General features: G+C 63.2%; 3 protein-coding genes across 12 annotated transcripts in view; all 3 read right to left on the bottom strand.

Moving 5' to 3' along the window:
• The window catches only part of DNAH17 (dynein axonemal heavy chain 17), a 28155-nt gene extending 26783 nt beyond the window's left edge, over window positions 1-1372 (bottom strand). For all 3 annotated transcript variants that reach the window (XM_031598959.2, XM_090121897.1, XM_031598958.2), the window contains exons 1-2: window positions 979-1372; window positions 448-826 (exon numbers count right to left, since the gene is read on the bottom strand). In XM_031598959.2, the coding sequence (XP_031454819.2) occupies window positions 448-789 (342 nt within the window). In that variant the 5' untranslated portion in view covers window positions 790-826; window positions 979-1372. The remainder of the gene's footprint in view (window positions 1-447; window positions 827-978) is intronic.
• A 105-nt stretch (window positions 1373-1477) lies between these two features.
• CYTH1 (cytohesin 1) lies at window positions 1478-16022 on the bottom strand. 5 transcript variants are annotated; one of them, XM_090121902.1, is made up of 13 exons: window positions 13285-13672; window positions 9207-9289; window positions 8243-8307; window positions 7426-7492; window positions 7164-7282; window positions 6772-6852; window positions 6552-6664; window positions 6331-6479; window positions 6142-6253; window positions 3340-3416; window positions 3046-3117; window positions 2619-2773; window positions 1478-2493 (listed from the first exon to the last, which is right to left on the bottom strand). In XM_090121902.1, the coding sequence occupies exons 1-13, from the start codon at window positions 13355-13357 to the stop codon at window positions 2415-2417; spliced, it is 1245 nt and encodes a 414-aa protein (XP_089978028.1). In that variant the 5' UTR covers window positions 13358-13672; the 3' UTR covers window positions 1478-2414. The 5 variants fall into 5 exon arrangements, with proteins under 5 accessions (XP_089978028.1, XP_031454820.1, XP_031454821.1 ...); XM_031598960.2 differs by lacking the exon at window positions 13285-13672 and adding an exon at window positions 15909-16022 and having other exon boundaries at window positions 1479-2493; XM_031598961.2 differs by lacking the exon at window positions 13285-13672 and adding an exon at window positions 11451-12240 and having other exon boundaries at window positions 1481-2493; window positions 3340-3418; window positions 6141-6253.
• A 65-nt stretch (window positions 16023-16087) lies between these two features.
• On the bottom strand, window positions 16088-24180 carry USP36 (ubiquitin specific peptidase 36). Of its 4 annotated transcripts, none has more exons than XM_090121899.1 (20): window positions 24063-24180; window positions 23476-23740; window positions 23188-23400; window positions 22616-22726; window positions 22318-22420; window positions 21883-21950; window positions 21406-21476; window positions 21247-21329; window positions 20874-20985; window positions 20487-20627; window positions 20239-20339; window positions 19958-20087; window positions 19231-19803; window positions 18677-18780; window positions 17820-18263; window positions 17594-17742; window positions 17189-17341; window positions 16973-17088; window positions 16758-16890; window positions 16088-16688 (listed from the first exon to the last, which is right to left on the bottom strand). In XM_090121899.1, the coding sequence occupies exons 1-19, from the start codon at window positions 24063-24065 to the stop codon at window positions 16759-16761; spliced, it is 3072 nt and encodes a 1023-aa protein (XP_089978025.1). In that variant the 5' UTR covers window positions 24066-24180; the 3' UTR covers window positions 16088-16688; window position 16758. The 4 variants fall into 4 exon arrangements, with proteins under 4 accessions (XP_089978025.1, XP_089978024.1, XP_089978027.1 ...); XM_090121898.1 differs by having other exon boundaries at window positions 17189-17344; window positions 24063-24179; XM_090121901.1 differs by lacking the exon at window positions 24063-24180 and adding an exon at window positions 23904-24042 and having other exon boundaries at window positions 17189-17344.
• Window positions 24181-24263: the final 83 nt, after the last annotated feature.

Here is a 24263-nt window from a genome sequence, read left to right on the forward strand (position 1 = left end):
TATGTGGTTTGTGGCAACAAGTGCACAGAGTAGAGAGTGAGTGCACTAAGGGCATTGTTGTTTGGGAACAGGGATCCCACATAGAAATATGAAATCCCCTCTGACAATTCCCAGGTATGGGGAATTACAGTTTTTAAACAATACAGGGACTCAGGAGAGCCCCCTGCTTGTGTCTGGCACCAGCTCTGTGTCCTGGTGGGGAACCTCGAAGTGAGCACAGGGATTTTCATAGAATCAGAATGGCCTGTGTTGAAAGGGAACCACCAGACCAGCTGCCCAAAGCCACATCCAGCCTGGCCCCGAATGCCTCCAGTGATGGGGCATCCACAGCCTCCTTGGGCAACCTGTTCCAGTGCTTCACCACCCTCTGTGTGGTCCCATTAATGTCCCCCAGCTGCTTTCACGTCCACCTCCAATTCCAGCAGCAGGGAGCCCAGGGCCACCCACCTCCTCCACCACGGTGATCAGCTGCTCCACCGGCGAGGGGCTGATGTCCCCCACCAGCAGCACAGCCCTGCAGTTCTCCTGCGTGATGTTCTCCTTCTTCCTCTTCACGAAGTAGGTGCCCTTGGTCTTAAGGGCAGGGGGGAAGCAGGCGGTCGCCTGGAGCTGCCCGGCGGGGCTCAGCGCCAGCACCATCTCCGGCGCGTCCGGCTGCCTGAAGAACTCGTCCAGCACGGCCCTGGCCTCCTCGCTGCCCTCGAACTTGTTCCACCTGTCCGGCCGGAGCTGCAGCAGCTGCATGGTGAAGCTCTCCAAGAAGCTCCATCGCTTGTCCGGCGCTGACATCCCGGCGGCACCGCGCTCGGCCGCGGAGCCCCAGCGCCTGCGGGGCGCACAGCCCTGCTCAGCGCTGCTGCCCGGACCCCCCGCCCCTCATCCTTCTCTCTCCACATCCCTGCAGTGTTGCCGGCCCCGCCCTTTCCCAACCCAACACCCCCACCCCGCCCCATCCCTCCTGCCCCTTCCCTGTCGCACCCGCAGCCCTCCGGCAGCCTCCAGACACCTTCCGCAGCCCTACGAGCACCGGCTCCCAACTGATAACGGCTGCACCCCCAACGGATGCCGGCACCAGCTCCAAACCGACGCCGGCTGCAGCCCAACTGCCTCAGAAGTGCGGGGCTGCCCCAGTACCCCCCAGCTGCCGTCGGGAGGGGCTGACTGCTCTCCTACCCCAGCTGGACGCAGCCCCCGTGAGCTGTGATGGGAACCAGGAGCCGCCCCCCCTCGCCCCGCTGCCTCCCAAAGGGCGGCACGAGGGCTCGACCCCCAGCCCACAGCAGCAGGAGCCGTCCTGCCCCGCGGTCCTTGCTTCCCAAAACCTCAGGATTGGGAGGTTGCACGGTCCAGACCCCCCGCACAAAGCCCAGGAAGACACGAGTGAGCGCAGTTCGGTGTTTATTGGCTGCGGATCCTCAGCAGTTTACAAGGCCGTGGCAAAAAAAAAAAAAAAAAAAAAAAAAAAAAAAAAAAATACAAAATCCTGCCACACCGCGCCCTCCAGAGAGACCTCTGCACAGAACCCCAACATACAAAATAATCTAAAAGGAGAAAACTATACAGGAATATTTACACCTCTGATAAATAGACTAATACTGATCCAGGTGCCTCTCCGGACCTGTGCGTGTGGCTGGGGAATGGGATGGCCGTGGTGCTCGTGGGGCAGAGGCGTGGGGCCACATCCTGATTGCAGCCATCCTTGGTGCAGTCCTGCCTGGGAACAGGGGCTCACGGTGGCCGTCCCAACCCGGCACCAAGGGGCTCGTGGCTGCAGGATGTGACAAGGCAGCACCAGCCCGGTGCCATCGGACTGCAGCCTCACCCAGCTCTGGCACCCCATGGCTGGGGAGGGCACCTCAAGCCCTCTACAACGAGGGCCAGGAGTGCTGCCACTGCCCCAGGGCCGCCCCATGCCTCCAGCACCCCACAGCCACCAGCCTTCTCCTCCAGCATGGGACACCTCAAGTGCTTCAGGACACGAGTGCTGGGACCCAGAAGCATGTCCCCAACATGGGGCCCCTGGATTCCCCCTGGTCTGGCTCTTATTCTGCCCATTGGCTGCAGCTCAATGCTGCCCAGGGCTGGAAGCTGCTCAGGGGGAGCTCAGCGGGGGAATGCTGGACAAGCATTGGGCTGCCAAGGTGGGAAGGGAGAGTGATGTGCACAGGTGGCACTTCCCATCCCACAGCCAACCCCAGGACTGCGTGCAGGGGAATCCCAGCTGCAGCCTGGAGCTGTCTGGAAGTGAGGTGGCAATGGCACCGAGACGCCCTTGCTCCCTCCCTCCCCCCACGGTAAAGAAACTGCAAAGCTGAAGCTGGGTCCTGGCACCAGGGCCGTGCTGAGCCCCAGCCCTGTAGCCCTGGGGATGGGAGGTACGGTGCTGCCAGGGGCACGGCGGCCTTGCCAGCCTGCTAATGCCTCTTGGTGGAAGACACCTTCTTCTTCCTGGCAGCCAGCATCTCGTAGAATGGGTCCCGGCTGATGGCTGCCCTGGTAGGGGAGCAGGGCGAGTGTCAGCCAGCAGCTGTCCTGCTGGGGACAGCCTCCCTTTGCACCCCATGGGAAGCCCTTTCCCCCCACCACACCCCACTCTGAGAGCACCCCAGAGCACTCACTTGATGCACTTGATCCACTCCTCCTTCTCCTCAGGCGTGGGGGCTGAGATGCGGTACACGGTGTGGTTGCCCTCCACCACCCGCCCATCCGCCTCCGTCTTGCACGCCTTGATTACCTGGTCCTTGTTGTCTGGGATGTAGAGCTCAAAGCAGTTCTGCAGGGAGGAACCCCTTCAGACACAGCCCCCACCCTGAAGGCAGTGGGGCATCCCGGGCTGGGGGGGGGCGATGAAGAGCAGTGGGGCTGCAGATGCTCCCAGCACACCCAGCACAACAGGATGAGGACATGCTGCGACCATCACCCCACAGCTTTGCTCTGCCACCACCCTGTCACCAAACCTTTCACCACAGCAGGGCCTTCTGGCTCTCCCTGTCCCACCCTCCCCAGGTGCCCCTCCAGCCTCACAGGATCCTGCCTGGCACTCACAGGCTTCTTGGAGTCCTCCACCTCACGGATGCTCAGGTTCTCCAGGGGGATGATGCCACGTGGCTCTTTATCCTGACGGGGCCAAGCAGAGGTTTTCATTAAAGACACCTCCAACCCCTTCCCATTGCCCCATAGGAAGGGTTGAGTGCTTCCAGCACTCCATCCAACACTCCCTGTGCAGAGGCTGCCAGCACTGCCCAGCCCCACGCCTGCACCCCACACCCCTAGGGCCACGGGCACGGCGCAGCGCACACCACCCCCCGGAGGTCCCCAACTCCTGCTCATGTCACTGACCGTCGTGTATTCAAAGTAGTAAAGGCAGTTGTCTGTCAGGATGAACCAGCGCCGCTTCCACGTCTTCACCCTTCCTCCTGGGAGCAGAGAGAGGCGGTTGGGGCAGCCCTGGTGCTGCTGCACGGCACGGCACGGCACGGCAGCGCTGCAGCCCACGCGGACGCACACAGACAAGCAGAGGCAGGCAGCCCACAGCGCCGGGCGCAGAGCAGCAGGCAGCACACAGCACGCCGGCAGCGTGCGAGCATGAGCGGAAAGCAGACGGATGAGGATGGAGACAGAGGGCGGTGGGAGGGCAGGGATGGGAGCGCCGCTGTGCCCGTTTGCACCAAAAAACGCTGAGGTGTGGGCAGAGGGTGCCGCAGCTCGGAGGGGCTGCGGTTTGCAGCCAGCCCTGCAGCACAGCCCAATGCCAAGGCAAGGCAGAGCTCAGCGCTGCAGCATGCAAACTTTGGCTGGAGAGAGTTCTACACCCACCACTGCGAAGGCAGAGCGCTCCCCCCAGGCTCACAGAGTGCTGCAGTGCTGGGCCTGGCTCTGCCCTCACACCCCCAGCACGCTCCAGGCGCTAGCTGCTCTGCTCAGCGCTGTGCTATGGGTGCCCAGCCATGCTGCCCAGGGTGGGCACAAAGAAGCAATGTGTGCGCAAAGGGAATGTGCTCATTTCTTCTCCCTCTGTCCGGCTCTGCAGGGAGATCCCTGCCTCACATCCCCCCATGCCACCCTACTGCCCACCCATTAACCCAACCACAGTCAGTGCCCGCTCCTGGGAAAGGCTCCACACCCCATTCCCTGCCCCAAAGCCAGGCTGGGGCTGGCATTTCCCAGTAAAGCCTCCCCCCTCCTGCTCACCTTGAGCCAAGCCCACCCCACAGTGCCTTCCAGCCCCCACCCCAAAGAACTCCAGCTCTCCCCAAGCCCCTGTCACCAGGTGACAACATGCCAGGACTTTGGAGGAGGAACCATGTGGCACCGAAAGCCAGGGGCTGACCAGAGTGAGGGGCCAGCGCTGCCCAGCTGGGCTCTGTGCTCCCACAGGCTGAGCTAGGGCAGCACCTGTGCCCAGCACCAGGACAGCCATGAGCTCCAGCACGGCACAGAGCTCTGCACACAGACTCCCACCTGCTCCCTGCACTCAGCCAGCTCCAGGCATGCAGGCTGGGCCATTCCTGGATACCCTGAAACATCACAATCCCAGCCCCATCCCTCACGGTACTGGAGGCAACGACCAGTTGTGGATGGGTCTGATGGCACGCCAGCACCTGGGTGAGCAGTGGTCACCGCCCCATTTGTCCTCAAGATGGGACTGAGGGCAGCAGAGGGAACCGGGAGGCCTCGGGGAGCGTTCGGCATCGGAGGGACCAGCAGCCACGTCCCTGCCCTGGTGGCTGCGGGTGCGGGGCTGACCCCTGCAGGCAAGGTCCCCCCGGGCAGTGCGGTGGTTAGCAGCAGCAGCAATGAGACTAATCGCCAGCAATTAAAAACGAAAAGGAAACAAAGCCCCAGAGGCATGAGCAGAGCAGGGGATAGGGGTACGTACCTCCTGGAGTTGGGGGGCAAGGAAAGGAAGAGCCAAAATCATGGAAACATACAAATGAGGGAAAAAAGAAAATTAAAAAAAAAAAAAAAAAGGAAAAATAAAAATAAAAAAGAGGAAATCCCAAAGAACCCCCCTCGCCCCGCACAGAGCCATGTGTGTCAGCGGGACAGGGCTGCAGATGGGGAGCTTTGAGGGGATGGGCCAGTGGCACCGCCACGGGGATAACGTGCCCTGGCTCTGTGGCTGTGCCCCCCCTCCCTCTTGCCCACGGCCCCAAGGGGGCTCAATGGTGCTGGGGCTCATGGGGCTCTGCTACGCTGTTGGTGTCCCTGGCTCTGAGCAGCCCCGACCCTCATGCTATGGGACCCTTCCACCAGCAGAGCGCTGGGATCGATGGGGACACGAGGCAGGGGCCAAGGGTTCTTCATGGCCCCTCGTGCCCCCACCCCACAGCTGGGGAACAGCTGGCACTTTGTTCAGTGCCCAGGAAGTTCAGGGCCGGTCATTGCACAGAAAGGGATAAGGTCCTGATCCCATCTCGCGGGGGTGGCAACAGAGCAAAAACTCCCCCCGGTTAAAGGATAGAGTCCCAACTTCAGCAAGAGCCCAGGGAAAGGCCCTGCAGCCCCTGCTCCTGCCAGCACCCCCCCTCCTCGCTCAACCCGGGCAGAGGTCCCCAGGAGGTGCCGAGATGAGAAGCTGCAGGAGCCAGGGTGTGGGGCAGGCTCGTGTCTGCGAGCGCTGGGCTGTGCAGCGGGGATGCCATGCACGCTGCCTGCATGTGGAGCCAGGATGCAGAGGTGATAATGCTGTGGGAAGGTGAGGCAGGGACTGCTCTGAGGCATGGAGGGGGACACGCAGCCCGGGGGCAGCTCGCCGTTCGCTCCCTGGGGCTCCAATGGGACCCTGCTGTGCCCCAGTACTGTGCAGAGCCCCCCAGCTCTGTGATCTGACATCAGAGCCCGGTACCAGCTCAGCACAGCTGCCTCGAGGCAGAATCCCTCTTGGAGCCCACGTGGATGCAGCAAAGGGTCTCTTCAGCAGCAGCTCTACTCCTGCTGCTCAGCGCGAGGCCGACGGAGGGACAGAGGTAGGGACACTGTCCCTGCGGGCTGTGCTCATGGCTGCAGCCCCTCATCCCTTGACAAGGCTGTGCTCCACAGAGCCAGTCTGTGGGCACCTCACTCACTCGTGGTTCAGCCCAGTCCCTGAGGCAGAGCTCACCCTGCCCAGGCTGCACCCATCCAGTTGCCAGCACTCACCCAGCTTCAGCAGCCAGCCCTCCCGGTCGGGGTTGAAGAAGGTGTGGGTGAGGTCATTGCCATCATCCTCTGGGATTTTGAAGGGTTCATTCTTGATGCTCTCATATAGATTCTGGTACAACCACACATGGTGTCACCTCTGTGAGCCCGCTGTGCCCCAGCCCTGAACCCTTGCATCCCATCCCTTACCCGCAGCAGCTCCTCAGGTAGGTCCCCCCCATCGTTGATGCCACGGTTCATGGCAATGAAGCGCTCTGCCGTGGGTTTGTCCTTGACATTGGGGTTGTGCAGGCTGGTATTCAGCATGATTATAGCGAAGGAGAGCACGTAGCAGGTGTCTGTGGGGACAGAGTGGATGGTCAGGTGCAAGGCAGGGCATGGAGCTGGGCACAAGGCTGGAGTGTGCTCACCTGTGGACTGGAAGACGCCGGGGTTGCACTGGCAGTACCGCTGTGCAAAGGCCTCCATCATCCGATCGATCTTCTGTGCCTCTCCTGGCAGCCGAAAGCTCCACAGGAATTGCCTGAGGACAGCAGGCACAGCACTGCTTTGAGGCTCTGTGCCCTCCAACCCTCAGGGCCCTGCAGGACACACAGCTCACAGCCCGGCCCCGCTCGGTCCCCGGCTCACCGCAGTGCCTGGACGAGGTTGAGGTCCGTGAACTCGTGCAGCTCCACGAAGGCATGCAGGACTTGGATGTTGAACTCATCCCTGCAGGAACAAAGCCAGAGCACGAGGTGTGTGTGATCAGCCGGTCCTGTGACTGCCGTGCGGTCTCCTGCCCCGCTCTGCTCTCTGCTCCTCTTAAGGTAGGGAACTTGTGGCTATGGGCCATCCTACAACCTGATTTGCACACAGAAGCCCCTCCAAGAGCCCAGCCACAGACCCTGACACTCAGCAAGGGGCTGGCCCAGCCAGAGCCTGATGTCCTGCTGGGGGCCCTGGAGCCAGCCCAGCAGCACCCTGCAAGGGCTGCACCATCTCCTCCTGCACAGGACTGAGCTGCTCCAGGCCTTGCATACCTCTCGCCCAGGTAGTCCCCAATGGCTGTCTTGTTGAGACCCTCTCCCTTGTAGAGGAACTGAGCAATATCCTCGCACGTGTTCTTCAGCAAGTCGTTCTCAATCAGGAACTGGATGCCCTGAAGCAGAGCAAGAGGCATTGCTTTGGGTCATGCTTCCAACCCTCATCCCATTCCCTGCTCCTGGCTCTGCTCTGCTCAGCTCAGCACCCGGACCACGGTGTGCAGCACACCCTGCCGAGCCTGGTGCCAGTCCCCAGTACCTTCTTGGGATCCATGTTGAACTTCTTCCTGCCCATTGCCACCTGCTTGTTTCTCTGCATGTTTTTCCTGCAGGACATGAAACAGCTCTGAGCATCAAAGAGAGTCATAGAAAGGTTTGAGTAGGAAAGGACGTGAAAAATCACCCAGTTCCAATCCAGGCTGGAGTTGTCCCCCACCAGACCAGGCTGCCCAGGACCCCATGCAGCCTGGCCTTGGGTACCTCCATGAATGGGGCACCCACAACCTGTGCTAGAGAACAGCCCAGAGAAGTTCAGGAGCCTTAGTTTTCTCCTCCCAGCCTCTTGCCCCCTATAGATGTGACCAGAAGCAGAGCTCCTCAACCCATGACAGGCTCCCCAGCACCAAACTGGGCACAACCTGCACAACCTGGGAAAAATGCAGCACCTGGCACTCAGCTCCCCTCCTGCTCCACTCTGATGCTGCCAGGCCCTGAGTATGGAGCTGCCCTGGGTTTGCACTGTGCAGAACATCCCAGCAGCCTCCTTTTGCCTGTGGAGGAGCAGCCTGGCATTGCAGTGGGGCTATGGGAACAATGTGAGGGCAATTGGAAATGACACAGCGAGTCAGCTCCCACCAGGACCCCCTAATCCCATGCTGGCACTGCTTGCGCCAGCCCAAAATAACAAAGTCTGTCAGTCTCTGTGGCCAGACAGGGGATGAGCCTTGGAAAAACAGACTTCTGGAGGAACAATTCAGTCTGGGATCCTGCAACTGCACTGAGGAATTAGAAGTGTCTGGGAAAGCCACACGCAGCAGCACCCATGGGACAGGCCAGCAGCACAGCACGGCGCTCACCTCTCCTCCGTGGAGCCCAGGTTCTCGATCTCATTCGTCACTTCTGCGATCTCATCTTTCAGCCGCTGAGAGGAGAGAGCAACACACTGAGCCAGGGCTGCCTTCCTCCCACCCCCAGGTGCCGAGGAGAATGCAGGGCACACAGACTGAGGTGGGGATGGTGCCAGCCCTAGAGCTACTCCCGCCAGCTGCCCCAGACCCCCATGTCTCCCCCTGAGTGCTGTCCTGAGGCTGAAGCAGCTCCTGGGGCACTGGGCAGAGGGGAACCGATTGCACCCTGCTGCTAATCCCCCTGCAGCACCGCCACACTCTGTGCACGCAGGAAGGAAGAGATTCAGAGGTTAACAAAATTACCCCTAATCCCTTTAGATCATACCCAGCGTATGGCAGTAATTAGCCTCTGCTGCCTTAATCAGGGACATGACGGATGAGCGTCCCAGATGAGCACTGACCTCACAGCCACTCGCCAGGGCAATGCCCTGGCCCAGAAGCACAGTCTCTGCCTGTGCCAGGGGGGTGGCACAGAAGATGTCAGTGCCTGGGCCACAGGACAGAGTGCAATCTGGAGCTCTTCCCTGCAGGGCTGTCTCTGCAGGGATGGGGCAGCAAATCACGGGGTCCTGCAGCAGCTGCTGACCCCCTGGGCCCAGCTCTCCCTGCCCTGCATTCCCAGCAGCTCCAATTTTCTGCCCCAGAAATTTCACAAGAGTCTTTGCAGGCAGCAAGGAGCAGGAGCTGGCAAGGAAGGGGACAGGGGATGGGAGCACAGTGCCAGACCAAAACTCCTGCACGGGCACTGCAGCTGTGGGGCAGCCCCATCCAAAGCAGCCTCTCTTCCTTCCTCCCCTCCTGCCAGAAATGAGGTGAGGGTCCCAGAATGGGGTTGGGCTCAAGCAAGAGGCCTCATTTGGGTCAGCCAGGGATGGGGATGTAGGCATTCATGCAGCAGCCCTGAGTGCCATACCTGAATGTCAGCCAGCAGCTCCTGCTTGCGGCGGCGGATGTTTTCCAGCTCCTGGCACTCCTCTGGGGTCAGGTCACTGGGCACTGTGAGGGACAAGGACAGCACAGGGGATCACCCTCACACCAGGCTCCTGGCAGCAGCTGGCACATGGTGCTACTGGAGGATCTGGTGAGCCCTGGCCCTGCACACAGCCAAGTGCTCCCAGCGGCATGCAAGGAATGCGACGGACACTGTGCTCCCCAGCTGGGCAGTGGCTGTGGGGGGAGCCTGGCCCCACAGATTCCTGCTGAGTAAGGCTGAGGCAGTAAGCTCCAGCCCAGCCCCTGGTGCCACTGCAGCCTCTAACCCCTGTGCTCACTGGGGCCATGGCACCACACGGCTGGGAGGATGCCCTGCTCCTCGAGTGGCACTGCCAGCAGCTCCCGCTCGGCCCCATGCTCCTTCCTCCATTCCACCCCGGCTGATCCCCGCCCTGCAGCCCCCACAGGGACCCAGAGCCACCTGAGTGACGCTCAGCCACAATGGATGAGTCCTGGACAGAGCTGACTCCAGGCCATCCTTGGTGCCCCCTCTATGCTGAATGCACCCTCCTGAACGGGGATGAGCAGCAGTGCACTCCAACACGCATCACTGCACGGGGTGACACCTGGCTGCCCTGCTTTACCCACAGCAGCCGGGGCTGAGCCACATGCTCCATCGCCCTTCCCTCACACTGCAGCTCAGGGGTGACATTCCTGCTGCTCTGCAGCGCATGACCTCCCGCTCTGCACTTACATGGCACCCGCTGCTCCTGCTCCCAAGGTCACCCTGGCAGCCCCCGCCTACCCCTGCCCTACCATCGCCTTCCAGCTCACATCCCACAACAAGGCCACGACCAAAACCCCGAGATTGGTGCCTGAAGAGCTCTTGCCACAAAGCACCTCAGGTCATCCTTTCTCCACCTATCCCCAGGTGCCACCACAGTCCCCAGGTCCCCACCGCCCCCTCCATTCCACCCTGCACTGTCCCAGGCCCAGCTCAGCCCGGCACTCCTTGGGGGCCCAACAGCCAGGACCCTCCATCCCCTCCCTCACACCCCAGCACCGTTTGCTCTCTCCAGCGCCGTCCCCAGTGCTGTTCCCCCCTCCTCGCCAGGGCTCGCAGTGCCTCTGGGGTGGCTGCGCTCACACGAACCGAATGTCCCAGCTCAGCACTTTCCTCACTCCGCTCGCGTTCCCTGCCGAGGTTCCTCCTTTAGAGAAATCCCCTCTGCAAAGGTCAGCAGCAGCCTCGGCTTGCGACACAATCCTTCTGGACTCGACGGAACACTTCCCAGTATTTCCAGCCTCAGATGCTCAAGTTACAGCACTGGGTTCTGAACTATCTATGCCCAGAACACTTGAGGCACTGCTCCGTGGGCTCCTCAAACCCTCCCCAGCACTGGAATGGAGTCAGTCCCACTGAGCACGGCCCCTCCGGTCCGGTTGTGTCCAGCACCCTACAGGATGCGGCTTGCTGGGAGCTGCAGTGTGGGGCAGTGTGGGAGGTGAAATTCAGTGCCAGACCGCAGTCCCCCCAGGCCTGCAGAGGGTGGGTGGACGGGTGGGAGGCTGCAGCAGCGAGAGAGCGGTGCTGGCACGCGGTGGGTGCAGAGAGCCCTGGGGGAACGCTGCCTCTGCCCACCCCTGGGCAGGGTGGGCAGGGGGCTCGGAGAGACTGTAGCAGCCACAAAGCCCAGCCCCCCCACACCCCCCCCCGCCAGCCTGCCTGCCGCTGTGCTGGGAGAGCACTCGTGACATGGCCCAGCCGTGTCAGCAGCAGCAGGAGGAAGAGAAACCCCAGACGCAGAGCTTTTTTCAGCGAAGGACGCAGGCGTTAACCCTTCCATGGCACCGAGCGGAGCTGCAGCAGCCTCTGAGCCTCAGCCCCGCACAGGGCTGTAAGTGGGGGCTGGAGCAGAGCACCAAGTCCAGCAACCACACCAGGCTGTCATCCCAGGCTGCCATACTGGGAGCAAGTATTTCCAGCACAAACCAGAAAACACCAATACTGTCTGCCATCCCCCCAACCTCTGCAGAGCAATGCAGGGGAGCAGCTGCCTCACCCCCAGGGCAGCGAGGAGCGTGGCAAGGCTCTGTCCTGGCCACAAGGAACAGGAGCACATACCTCGCTCACACCGTGCCCCGAACAGACACGAAGCCCCTCTGCACGGCACTCAGCCCCACGTGCCTCCTTCCCACCCGCTGCCCCATGCAGGCTGCTCACCACCGCCCTGCACCCCGAGGACCATCCTGCCGGGCCGTGTCCCGCTGCCCACGTCCGCACAGCGCTGCAGAGGTGCTGCCCTTTGGGGTGCCGACAGCTGCCCCCTCCCAGCGCTTCCCGGGTGAGTCAGGGCAGCGCCGGGCCAATGAGCTCCGTGCTGTGCCAGGCGTCATCGCAGCCTGGCCGGGAGCTGGCATCAGCAACGCCCGGTTCCTGTGCAGCCAGAGCCCCGCGCCCCCTCCTCGGCCCCCAGGGTCGCTGCCGCCCACCCATCCTTGCAGGCACTGGAGCCGGCCCGGCCCTTCCTTCCTCAGGGGCTGCCAGCATGCATGCGGCTCAGCACGTCCCGAGCTCAGGGAGGTGACACAAGGGACCCCTCTCCCACCCCATCTGGGGCCCCTACCCTGCCCTGAAGATCTGGCGCTGCCCAGCCGTACCCCCCCAGCTGTGGGTTCACGGCCTGCGTGGGCTATAAGGACCACCACCACCACCACCTCTCATCCCCCGCAACGGTGCCGTGCCTGCAGCAGCAGAGCCCTCAGCAAGGCCCCGTCCCGCTGCAGCTCCCTGAAGAGACCACAAGAGCTCCGCCACATTGACTCAGCTAAATCCTGCTCCACGGCGTGCAATGGAAAAACAGCATCCAGAGCACTGGCTGCAGGGATCTCCCAGGAAAGCCCAGGGAAGAAAGGCCTAAAAAAAGGCTCACGTTGGCCTTTCAGCTGAACGCTGAGCTACAGCCCTCCTGCTGCACAGCTCCTGCACAAGCAGAGCTGAAGACCGCAGGGACACCCCAGCCCAGGGCATGGGCTGCTGACCTCAGGGCATTGCCTGTGGGCTCCACCGTGGGGCTCCTGCTGCACCCCACTGCTGGGGAGGGGGCTGAGGGGCCCCAAGAAACTTCCTGCCCCCGCCCCAGTGCACCACATCCTGTTTTCACTATGCTGTGTGCACATCCTGGGTTGCGTCAGCCCTGTTCTTCCCCACAGACAGTTGAGGTGCGTCAGGAGCATGGCTCAGGGACGGGCGGCTACAAGATAGAATCCCCCAGCCCTGTCCCACAGCTGAGAGCTGGCCGGGGTTCTCAGCCCCTTGGAGCAGCTCTCCCTTGACACCTCATCTTCTGCATCCCTACCCCCAGAAGGGAAACCACCCCACTAGTTCCAGGCTCCTGCACATCCTGAGCACAGAGTCCAGCCTGGTTGCAGGGCTGGAGCACCACTGGGGCACGCAATGGAGCCACATCCACCCTCACTGAGCTGTGCCTTCCTGCAGCCCCACGTCCTGCAATGGTGCCAGGAGTGCACCCCACATGCTTACTCTCCATTCCCAGGTCCCAGCTTGGGAGCAGGAGTTTGCAGACAGACAGCAGCAGCTCACAGGCACTGCCAGCCCACGGTGGCAGCTGTGACACAGCAGGCGCTGGGCTGCCCCAGCCAGATTTTGTCTGGAGAATGCAGGCTGGAGCTGTGCTCACAGCCACGCATGCTCGCTCCTGCTCCGAGTGGGGCAGCAGTGAGGGCATCACCCACGGCATCACTAGGGCAGGAGGGTGAGGGGCTGCTGGACACATCTCAGTGTGCTACGTGTACCCACTGTGCTCCCACAGGCTCCCCAGCACCCCATTCCAGCAATGTGGTGCAATACCAGCCGCACCCGGAGCCCAGGGCTTGCGGGGGCCCGAGCCTGGCAGCGCACAGGGGAAGGAGGCAGCAAGACGGCTGAGACTCTCTGTGCTGCTGTCAGCACGAGCCATATGGAGCCAGAGCTGCGGGCACCTCGTCTGCCGGGGGGACAGGGATGCTGCGCTGAGCAGAGGGCACGAAGCACCTACCTGCCGTGGTGGCCACGGAGGGGCAGAGGAAGGCCTGAAAGCTGGAGGCGCAGAGCTCGCTGACCGTCCCCATGCTGCGCAGCGCCGGCTCCCCTGGGGCAGGCAGAGGGCAGGCGGGCACCACACAGCAGCAGCAGCTCCCTGCAGCTGGGGCTGCCCCGGGTGTCCCCGCTCCTCCTGGAGCAGGATAAGGCTGCTCTGGCAGCGGGAGGCTCCAGCAGCAGGAGCCCACGCGCCGGCCCCAGCCAATCCCGCTCCGTGCCGGCACAGCAGCTGCTGGTGTTCCTGGGCACCGGCCGGCAGCTCAAAGCCACTTGGAGGACGCAGAGTTGGGAAGTTCCCAACAGCACCCCTGGCCTCAGGCTGCCTGCACCCTGCCAGCCCCGGCACCCGGGCGGCTGATGGCGGGGTATTTTTAGAGCGGTTTTATCCCTCCGTATTAGAGCTTTAAGCATCAAGAGCCGCTGGTTGCGTAGCAACCTTCCCTGCATAAAAGGAAGGTGCATAAAGAGACACAACGGGCTGGAGCAGGCGTGGGGAGAGGGGTGCTGCCACAGCCCCCGGTTGTGGGGCACGGGGGAATGCTGCTCCCAGTACAGCCCCAATGGACTTGGGCACCTGGGAGCGCAGAGCGGGCAGCCTGGAGCTGGAACACCGTGGCTGTGCTGGAGACAATTCCCCAGGCCCTGGCAGCCGGGATGCTCCCACAGCAGGAGCTGGGGCTCTGCCTGAGCTATCGGCCCCCGGCAGGGCTGGAGGCAGCATTTGGCCCCACCGCACCCGGCCCCCAACCCGCCAACCCCACAGGCGCCGAGTGAGCCCAAACCGGACAGACAGCTCCTTCCCTCCCTCCAAGCAGAAGTGATTCCCCAGCGTGGGGCAAGTCCGTGAGTAACAAACTCCAGAGCCTGTCAGGGCATGAGGCCACGTCCTGCAGACGGCACCTGGGACAGCTGGGTACTGACTGCTGCTGGGAGCCTGAGCTCTGCTCATCTGCAGCAGGCAGCACTGTGATGGGCTGAGATGGGAGAACTCCAAGGTGGGCAGGCAGAGCTCAGATGGGGAAGGGCTATGGGAATGGACACAGGACCTTGAGGGATGCAGCGCTGGGCACAGGCAGGAGTTACCCAGGTGTTGGGAGCAGCTGTGGATGGGTGGGAAGGAGATGGGAACGGCTGCTCCCAGGTGCTCATCGCTTCCATGACCGAGTTACACTGCTTCCCCTTCCCCTGGAAGCAAAGCAACTGCTGCCTCCTCCTCACTGCAGAGTGAAAGGTGTGAGGAGCTGCAGGGACACAGGGCCGGGCCAAAGGGAGCCTTTGCAGGGAGGGCAGCCATGGGGACTTGAAACAAGCTGCAACAATCACAGCTGCACCAACAGTAGCCCAGGCCCTGGCCTCTGTCTGCCCAAGAGCTGCCCTGGGAGTGGTGCAAGGCTGCTCCGCTTCCACCCTGCAGCCCCAGCTCTGGGCAGTGGGCGCAGTGCTGTGGTCCAGCCCATGGGTGGGCTGAAACAACAGCTCAGGGATGCGTGGCCCTGCTTGGGCCTCCATGCAATTTCTGCGAGTCAGCAGTGCTGCTCATCACGCTCTGCTCTTGGCTAATGGCCTTTCTCACACCACTGCACGCTCTGAAGCCCCGATATCCCCATCCCACACTCCCTGAGCCCGGGCTGTCCCCAGTCCCACACTACCTGGGCTGCTGGTGACCCGGGGCTCACCCCAGCCCCACGTCAGAGCTACACACAGAGCCTCACCCCCACGTGTCCCCACAGCCCCCAGTGCCTGCCGCAGGGCTGAGCCTCCAAAGCGCCCCACCGAGCCCATGCTGAGGCACCTGCTGGGACCTGCCCAGACAGCGGGGCTGGCAACGGGCTGCCCGCCCCCAGCCCACCCCGGCGCTGCCCCAGCTGCGGGCCCCCAGCACAAGCCGCTTTGCAGAGCCCGCATCAACCCCGCTTAGAGAAATCCCTTAATCCTCCAGGGCAGCGCCAGCGGTAATCCCTCGATGCTGCAGGATTACCCCAGGGCCGGGCCCAGCTCGGGACACAGCGCTGGGACAACGGCGGCGCTCCGACGGTCCGATTTCGGACAGCACGGCGGGGACAGCCGGACCGTGCCGCTCCGCTCCCGGCCGGGGCTGAGACTGGGACTGGCAGCGGCGCGGGCCGGGTGGGCGCACAGCTGTGCCGCCAGCTGCTCCGCCGCCGGGATTTGCTCCCTGCCGACACGCACACCGGGGGGGGCTCCCGTCGAGGCGGCGGTCAGAGCCGCTCCCCGACGCCGGGAACGAGCCGAGCCGAGCCCCGGAGAAACGCCGAGGCCGCTCCCGAGCCGCCCGGGAACGTTCCGAGGGGCGGCATCAGATCCCGCACGTCGGCCGAGCTCCAGTTCCGCCCGCACCGGACGCGGAGCCGCACCGAACGCCCCGCCCGGGAAGGGCCGCCTTATCGCCGTTCGCAGCCCGCACCACCGCCCCGCGGCCCGGCGCCGCCCGCCACGACCCGAACGCGGCCGCCCCGCAGCCCCCGCCCCGCCCGGCGCTCCCGCGGCCCCTCCCACCGCTCCCCCGGTGCCGGGCCTCCGCCCCGGTGCCCCCCGGTTCCCCCCCCCCCCCGCACTGACCGTAGCCGCCCTCCTCGTCCATGCCGCCTCCGTCGCTTCGGCCCCGCCCGCGTGACGGCGGCACCGAGGCCGCAGAGGGCGATGACACGTGACGTGGGTGCGGGCGTGGCCAATGCAGACCCCTCCCCTTCCATACATCGTCCCCCCCCCATCCCCAGGCCCCGCCCGCTGACACTCGGTTCACAAACGCGCGTGGTTTTATTGCCCGCCCGGACCCAAAGGCTGCGCCTCGCACAGCGGGGATGGGGGAGCACCAGCCCCAGGGTGCCCAGTTCTGACAGCTCAGGGTCAGTGCCTCCCTCCCCAGGAAGGGAGGAGGGGGGCACGCAGCCTGGAGGCACAGCGGGGGCTGCAGGCACGGCATGGGGGGGCCTCCAGCCCCAGCCAGGATGGAGGTGATGGAGTTGCGGGGAGAGGATGGGGGGGCAGCCCCCCAGGCTGGCTGATACAGCAGCACTGGAAGGCAAGGGACCACAGCCCTGCCTGGGCTCTGCTGGCCCCGGGGAGCTCCAGCGGTGACTTGGGACAGAGAGCAGCCCGCACCTCCGGGGGGAGGCAAAGGCAGCAGCATTTTGTCCTCTGCAGGGCAGAGCAGAGTGAAGCAGCCACATCCCTGCTCCTAGGGGACCCCAGGAAATGTGAGCGCATCTCCACAGGGCTACACCCTTGGGCAGGGATCCTGCAGCCCCCCCCATCAGGCAGCTCAGTGAGGGTGCAGCAGCAGCTCCGAGGAAGCACGGCTCCTTCTCCGGCCCCAGTGCTGCAGGGTGCAGATTCCACCTGAGGGGCAAGGCGTGGTGTTAGCACCCCAAAGGGCCGGCTGCCCCCGCTGCCCCCCGGCTCACTCACCTCACAGCCGGTAGCTCAGGCTGGCCACCTTGGCAGGATGCGTCACCGACCAGAAGTTGCGTTTGCTTTGCAGTTGCTGGAAAGGATTGAAGTGTCTCCTCCGCTCACGCTTCAGCTTTTTAACCTTTTTCACCTGCGCAGAGGGAGGAGGAACGCACCCAGGTCAGGGCACAGCCCACCACCCTGCACTCCTCAGGATGCAGCTCAGCACCCACCTTCCCTCGGTCGAACTCCTCGTCCCACTCATCAATGACGGTCTCGCTCCGAGCCCACGCTGCATCCCGCATGGCATCGCGGCTGACAGCTGACACCTCACCCTCCCAGGTCAGGACTGCAAAGCGCCCATATCAGCATCACATAAGGAGCCCCTGCAGGGCTGGGGTAGGGGCACAGTGGCTGCACACCCCCCCAGTCGGTACGCAGGGCCATACCTTGCTTGCCGTAAGCCTTGTCCAAGGAATTTCTGAGCAGCTCCTCCACCACGCTGCGCTCTGGGCTGCGGGGCTGTGTGCCAGCCCCAGTGCTCGAGGCAGCCGCACCGTGTTTGCATCCATCTCTGGCCAGGCTGTCCCATGCACACGCTCCTGCTGTAGGGAAAGCAGGTGAGGAGCGGCCGGAGGGATGTCCCACATCACCCCCACCTCCAAGGCAGATTTCATCCCAAGGGACTGTTGGGATTAAGAAGGTCTGAAGCCCGAAGCCCAGACGGATGACACAGATGTTTGGACACAGTGAGCAGAGAGAACCTGGGAGGAATCCTTCCCGAGAGAAGATCAAGCCATAAACACGGAGAGGAAGAGTCCTTACCAGGCACAGCAGGCAGCACGGCACCGTACCTGGGGCACTGATGGCAGCTGGCTGCTCTGAGGTCACGATGCCCAGACTTTCCCTCTGCTTGCACTTCCGATGCTCACTTTCTCCCTCGCTGGGCTCAGGGCTCTGCTGCTGCTTTGTCCACAAGGGCTCTGTGTCAGCCCTCCTGGAGCTAGGGAAGGCAGCAGGCGTTAGGACTGGGCTATGGGCTCAGTGGGTTGGCTTCCCCCAGCATCCCTGGAGCCTCACCTGCCCACGGGTTGTGCCCCAGAGGAGTGCTCCTCTGTCTCCTGCAGCCTTCTCTTCCTCTTCTTCTTCTTGAGGGGGGAGATGGGCTCCATGATGGGAGAACCACTGGGGCCCCACTCTTCCCTGCCTGTGCCAGCTGCCTCCTTCCCTGGGATAGAGCCTTCTGGAGCGATGTTCCTCCTCTTCCTCGGGGGGCTGCAGCCTTCATTACAGCCATTCACAGCCGTAACATGAGAGCTGCCTCCCGCTTTGGACTGCTGCTGCTTTCGCTGCTTCTTTTTGGTGGATGTAGGGCCAAGTCCATGCTCCCCGCTGAGGGTGGGATGGTGCTGAGAGGGGTGGGCCCCATTGCTCAGGGGGGAGGCTGAGAGCTGGGGGGCTGCGCTGGGGGTGAAGCTGAAGGCTGGTGTGTCAGGGCTGGGCAGGGGGAGAGCAGAGGGCAGCCTGCAGGACAGGAACAGAGGCTGAAACAAGCCAAAAGCCAGACCGACAGCAGGAACCCCCCCCTTTCCCTCCCCATCTGGGATGCAGGAGCTCAGCCCCCACCTGGCTCCATCCCAGACACAAGCCAAGAAAGCACAACCAGGCCCTGCTCCAAGAGCTGCGCACACTGCCCACGGGTGCTGCTACAGCACAGGCACAGCAGAGACCTGGACCAAGAGCCAGACCTGTCTGGAGCCCTCCTGCTGCCAGGAGATGCTAATGCACATCCAGATCCACACAGTGCCAGCAGTCAGAGCAACGGCTGCAGAACCTGGGCTGAGTCCTGCAGTGTCTCAGCAACAGCAGACTGCCTGGTAAGTACCAGCTCCAGGGCTGCTGCCACGCAGGAGGCTGGGGATCCCTGTCCCGCTTACCTGGGCCTGCTGCAGGGCCAGGGCTGGGCAGTGGCCGTGGGGAAGGCGAGGCCAGCAGGCTGCACACGGCCGTCACTTCCGCTCGCCCTCCGTGGGGTGCTGCCCTGCAGTTATCGACATAAATAAAAACTTGGTGGTCTAACAGAAAGGGTTCCGTGAGCCGAGAGGAGGAAAATAAAAAGGGGAGCCCAGAGAAAGGGGAGGGGGAAACAGACACAGAGGGGGAAAGGGAAGTGGGGGGGTAGAAGAAGAATCAGAAGTGTTCTCAGTTAGAAGCACAAAGGAAAAAAAAGGAAGGAAGGAAATTTAAAGCATGGAAAGCACAGCGCACGGCCGCTGGCAGGGGCAGCCCGCAGCTCTCCAGCTGCAGCAGCACCGCCACCAGTTCCCCCCAACGCACCCACCATGGGGATGCAAAACCCACCCCGAGGAGCTGGGCCTGGCCCCACAGCTCACCCAACCCGGGGGTTCTCCCAGCCCACCTCTGTGAGCATCACCCCTGCCCCCCTCCCTGGATGCACCCTCCGACACGGAGAGCAGCAGTGTGGGCTCACCTTCTTGGCAGACAGTGCCAGCTTCTTGGCTGGGGGTGGTGATGTGGTGCTGCCCGGCTCCAGTGCAGCGGATTTCAGCTTCGTCAGCCTGGAGCCCTCGGGAAGATCCACGCCACAGTCTGTGTCCTGAGAAGGGTTGAGGCTGCCTGCCCCGCTCTTGGCCTTTGGGGCCGCTTTGGCTGCATCCCCCGCTGCGGTGTGTGCGGGGCTGGGGGCTGCGCTGCTGCAGGAGCTGCGCTGTGGGGTGCTGGGGTTGGGCGAAGTGGGGGACTGCATGCTGTCCCCGGGGCTCTGCTGGGGTGGATCTGCAGTGCTGGAGCCGCATGGGCCCGGAGATGCTTTTGGTGCCAGAGGCTGCTGTAGGGACGGCATTTTCTTGGGCCTTTTGGCTGTGTCATCACTCGGTGTCACCTGGGTGGCTCTGAGGGGCAGTTTGGGTGATGCGGACCCGGTGGGTGGCTTTGGTGGTGCAGAGCCATTGGGCAGCTTCGGTCCTGCACCCAGCGAGCTGCGGGCCACCGGCACCCCAATCTCCTCTGGCCCCGACAGCTTTCTGCCTGGCACCTCGGGGCTCTAGGCAAGGAGAAACAATGAGGGTCAGTGAGGGGAGGCCCTGGGGATGGAACCATGCCGCCCGCACTCCCCAGGCTGCATGGGGACCATAGGCACAGCCAGACCCCTCCCAAGCAGTGCTGCCCACTGCCCCCCACACCCTCCTCAGCCTCACCCGGCCCAGAAGAGGTGATGGCAGGGGCCCGTTGGTTGCAGTTCTCTTGGTCTGATCAGAAACAACAGGTGAGTGGCTGGGGGTGGCTTTGGCAATGGGCCCCTCTGAGCCCTTCCTGGGGCCAGGGATCCTGGGGGAAGCAGAGTGCACATATCAGCCAGGAAGGTTGGAGAACACAAACCCCGTGGCATCCGTGCCCTTGTGCCAAACACCCCGACTGATGCTGCCAGCCTCAAAATGCACAGGAGCTGCTGAAGGGCAGGGGGCACAGGTTACCTCACCTCAGGTAAAACAGCACATAGGCCTGCTGATTGAGGACCACTTTGATGTTGCTGCAGTGCACAAGGGAGTCATTCATCTGGTACCACTGCCCGTTGCTGGCCTAGGAGCAGAGCTTGGGGTCAGGCCCTGCCCAGAGCAGCACCAGCACCCCCTGCAACATGACATCATGCTCCAAACTCCTTGACATGCACCCATTGAGCAGCCTTCCCACACACCGCAGGACCCCACAGGTGCCACCAGGGCTCACCTTCACATAGCAGTAGTAGTGTCCTGCGTGGCAGCTGTACCCCGAGTGCACCAGCACTGCATAGAGCCCATACATGACTGGATCGCCATTGTTCTGAGACATGTAGGGGCGGATGTTCAGGAACTCAGGGTATCCCACGTCCTGTGCAGAAAGGATGTCTCAGGGGTCTTTCTTGCTAGAGCAAGAGCAGCTCCAACCATCCTATGATCCCTCTCCACAGAGGGCACCCAGCTCTCCCCTGGCAGAGGCTGCAGTGAGGAAGGTGCTGGGAGGAAGCAAACCCTGCAGCACAGCCCTGGGAACACTACTGAGCTGTAGCAGATCTTGTGCTGCAACGGGACCCAGTGAGCCAGGGCACAGCCTCAGCCTGCACTGCCCAACTCTCACCTTTGTGATTTTGCCTCCGCTGAAGTTTGCAAAACGCTTCAGTGAGAGCGTGAGGACATTGGAGGCTCGGTGGATGGTGAAGCGTTTGCTGGCTGGCACCTTCTTCTTGCACCTGCACAGAAGAGCTCCAGCTATCCAAGCTGCTCCACACCCAGGTGATTGCCCTCAGCTGAGACACACCTCATGGAATCGATTGCACTGACAGCAGGCATCTGCTCATAGTCACATCTGCTGCTGCCCAAGCCCTTCCCCTGCCAGCCAGGCAGCTGGAGTAGGGTTGGCTCTATCATGGCCACATGTCCCACAGCTCAGCTGGGGCTGCCTCTGTACCTCACTTGTTTTCCACTACCCCACACCACGGGACCCCACTCACCTGGCACACATGTAGGCATTCTCCCCACTCAGCACATCTGATTTCACAAACAGCTCCAGTGCCCGCACGATGTTTGCAGCTTGCTGCAAGGACAGGGCAGAGCTCAGGGCATGCGTGACCTGTCCACGCTACCCCACAGCATGATGTCCACTGACATACCCTGATCTCCAAGGACACATCCAGGTAGGGGTCGTAGGTGTCCGAGACGCTCTTACACACTGAGCACTTCACTGCAAAAGAAAGAGCAGTGAGTGCACCCTGCCACATCTGCACCTGCCCCTCAGCAGCTGCAGCACTGCCCCTTCTCTGGGTCTGGGCTGTGGGATGCCAACACCAGCATTTCTGCTGGGAGCCTGCAGCTTGGCAGGGAGGAAGGCTGCTGGCATAGCAATTGTTGCTTAACAGCTGCAAGCACTGGTTCCTTCACTGAGTGACGAAGAGCCAAGGACCTGCAGCCAACAGCTTTCTGTGTTGCCACAACGGGAGCCAAGACCCACAGGCATGGCAGGAGTGGGAAAATGCAGCTTTGGGTGATTTACACATGCTTGGCAACTGTTCCAAAAGATTTTTAGCACAGGGCTCTTGGGGTAACAGCAGCCCACACTCCTGAGGTCACAGCCCAGCAGCAGCACTCACCACGGGACCGCAGGTAGCCACCAAAGATCTGGTGAACCAGCGTGGTGGCCTGGGTCTGGCGATCCAGCCTGGAAGAGAAACACCACGTGTCACACTGCTTCTCTGCATCACGATGCAAGAGCCACCCCTGAGGGCCACCCCTGTGTCCCCCACACCACAGCCCTGCTCAGCAGACCATGGGGAGGACAGGGAAGATGCAACGATTCTGCTGCTCTGTGGCTGCTGGTGTCTGAGCTCGGTGGGGAACCAGGCTGTATGCACCCAATGCTCTCCAAGCACGGCTGCTCCCAGCTGCAGCTCGGAGCCTTGCACTGAAGGCGGAGGCAATGCTGGTACCCTGGGTCTCAGCCCCATAGCAGCACTGCGGTCACACGCCAGGGCAGTATCATGGAGCAGAGATGGCCTCAGTGCCCCAGTACTCAGAGCTGTGTGTACCTGGTGCAGCCACTCAGGCAGGCCTTCTGCATGGCATCGATGGTGTAACGCAGGAACTCGTGAGCATCCTCCTGGCTGCCAAAGCGGAAATGCCGGGCAATCTCTGCAGGGAAAAGAGAGATCAAATCCTGTGTACAGAGCCTCTATCCCCCCCCCAGAGCCAAGCTGTGGGGCAGCCCCATGTGGTCCTGTGGTAGCTCAGCCTCCATGAATCAGCTCTGAGCCACTCGCTGCCAGGACCTGTCCCAGCCTCATGAGTCACAGCGGGGGAGCACAGCGTGGAAGGACCCATCCTTACTCTTGAGGTCTCGGATGAAGGACACCGGCTTGATGGCGTTGCCGCTGTTGGCAAAAGCCTGGATCATGTGGTTCTGCATAACGCACATCATGCAGAAGCCTCCCTGGTGACCTGCAGAAGGAGAGAAGAAAGGACGCTGGGGACAAATGCAGTAGAGATGGAGACAGTGTGTGGGAAGGGGAATCCCTGCTCCCACACAGCACAGCCCTCCCCATGAGCTCCACGCTATAACACAGTGCAGCCCAGGGGACAAGGACAGGCATGTGACACACCAGCTGGCAGTGCCTAGGTCACAGATAACACTGCAGATGAGAACACCCATCTGTAAGGGTGGCACACGGGGCAGCGACACCTCCCAGACAAGCCAGCAGGTCTGTATATAGGGCAGGGCTGTCTGAGCCCTATGAATGGGGCACCGCTCTCCTGGCCACAGGCTGTGAGCCGTGCCACCTCAGGCAGCCGGGTTCTGCCCCACACACGGCAGCCATTCATTGGGGGCCAACCCAGCCCAGAGCAGCCCACCCACACCCACACCCACCCAGCCCTCCAGCACTGTCCCCCACCCCACTCACAGGCGCGGCTGTGCTCCTTGGACAGCAGGTAGCAGGCGAGCGGCGGCGTGTAGGTGAGGCACTGCAGCGTGGCGTTGAGGAAGCAGGTATTGCCCAGGTTGTGCAGCCCGGCGCCCACCCGCTGCACGCGCTCCCACTTCAAGGAGAGCCGCTCGGCGGGGAACAGCACCTTCTGCGGCGCGGGGACGCCATCCCCGGGACCGTGATCGCCGCCTGAGGGATGGGGGATGATGAGCGGCGGGCGGAGGGCTTCACCGGGACCCCCATCCCCCACAGCCCGGCACGCACCGTGTTTCCTGCTGGGCCCCTCCGAGGGCGGCGGGCGGGGCGCGGCGGGCCCGGCGCTGGCGTTCAACGGTCGGTACTTGCCCCGCAGCAGCTCCAGCTGCCCGGACAGCCCGCGGCTGGCAGGTTCGAACTCGATCCTCTGCAGGAGGACCTTCTTGGCCGAGGCGGCCAGAAGCCGGCCCAACTCCCCGTCCTCGCTCGGCTCCCTGCGGCCCGGCTTCAGCGCCTCCCGCAGCTTCTCCACGATCGGCATCGCGGGGCCGGGCTGGGGGCGGGGGGTGAGCGGGGAGCGCCGCGAGGAGCGGCCCGATCCGGCCCCCCAGGCCCGGTCCCCCCCAGCCCAGTCCCCGTCCGCCGCCCACCCCGCTCGCTGCCACCCGCGACCTTGAGCCCCTCCGCCGCCCGCCACGTGCTGCCCCGCCCGGTACCGGCGCTCCGCAGCGACCTCACGCCGAGGAGAGGTGCGGCACGGAGCTCAATGGCTCCGAACCCCCCCGCCCCGCTCAGCCGCCCGCCGCACTTCCGGCCCCGGTTCCGGTCCCGTCCCCCCAGCCCGGCCCGGCTCGGCCCGGCGCTGCCGCACGCACCATCCGGGTCCCCGCCGCGCGCACGTGTCACCGCCTTCAATGGGCGGCACCCGCGCGCCGTCTGCCGCCACGAACCACTTCCGCACCACCCCCTTTTTGGGGGGCGGGGCAAACACTGACCACGCCCCCAACGTTCTGGCCCCGCCTCCCGGTGGGCGTGGCTGCAGAGAGGAGGCGGAGCCGCGGGGTCCGTCAGTGCCT

The sequence above is a fragment of the Phasianus colchicus genome, chromosome 20 (assembly GCF_987193195.1).
Source record: "Phasianus colchicus chromosome 20, bPhaCol1.hap1.1, whole genome shotgun sequence".
Classification (NCBI taxonomy): domain Eukaryota; kingdom Metazoa; phylum Chordata; class Aves; order Galliformes; family Phasianidae; genus Phasianus; species Phasianus colchicus.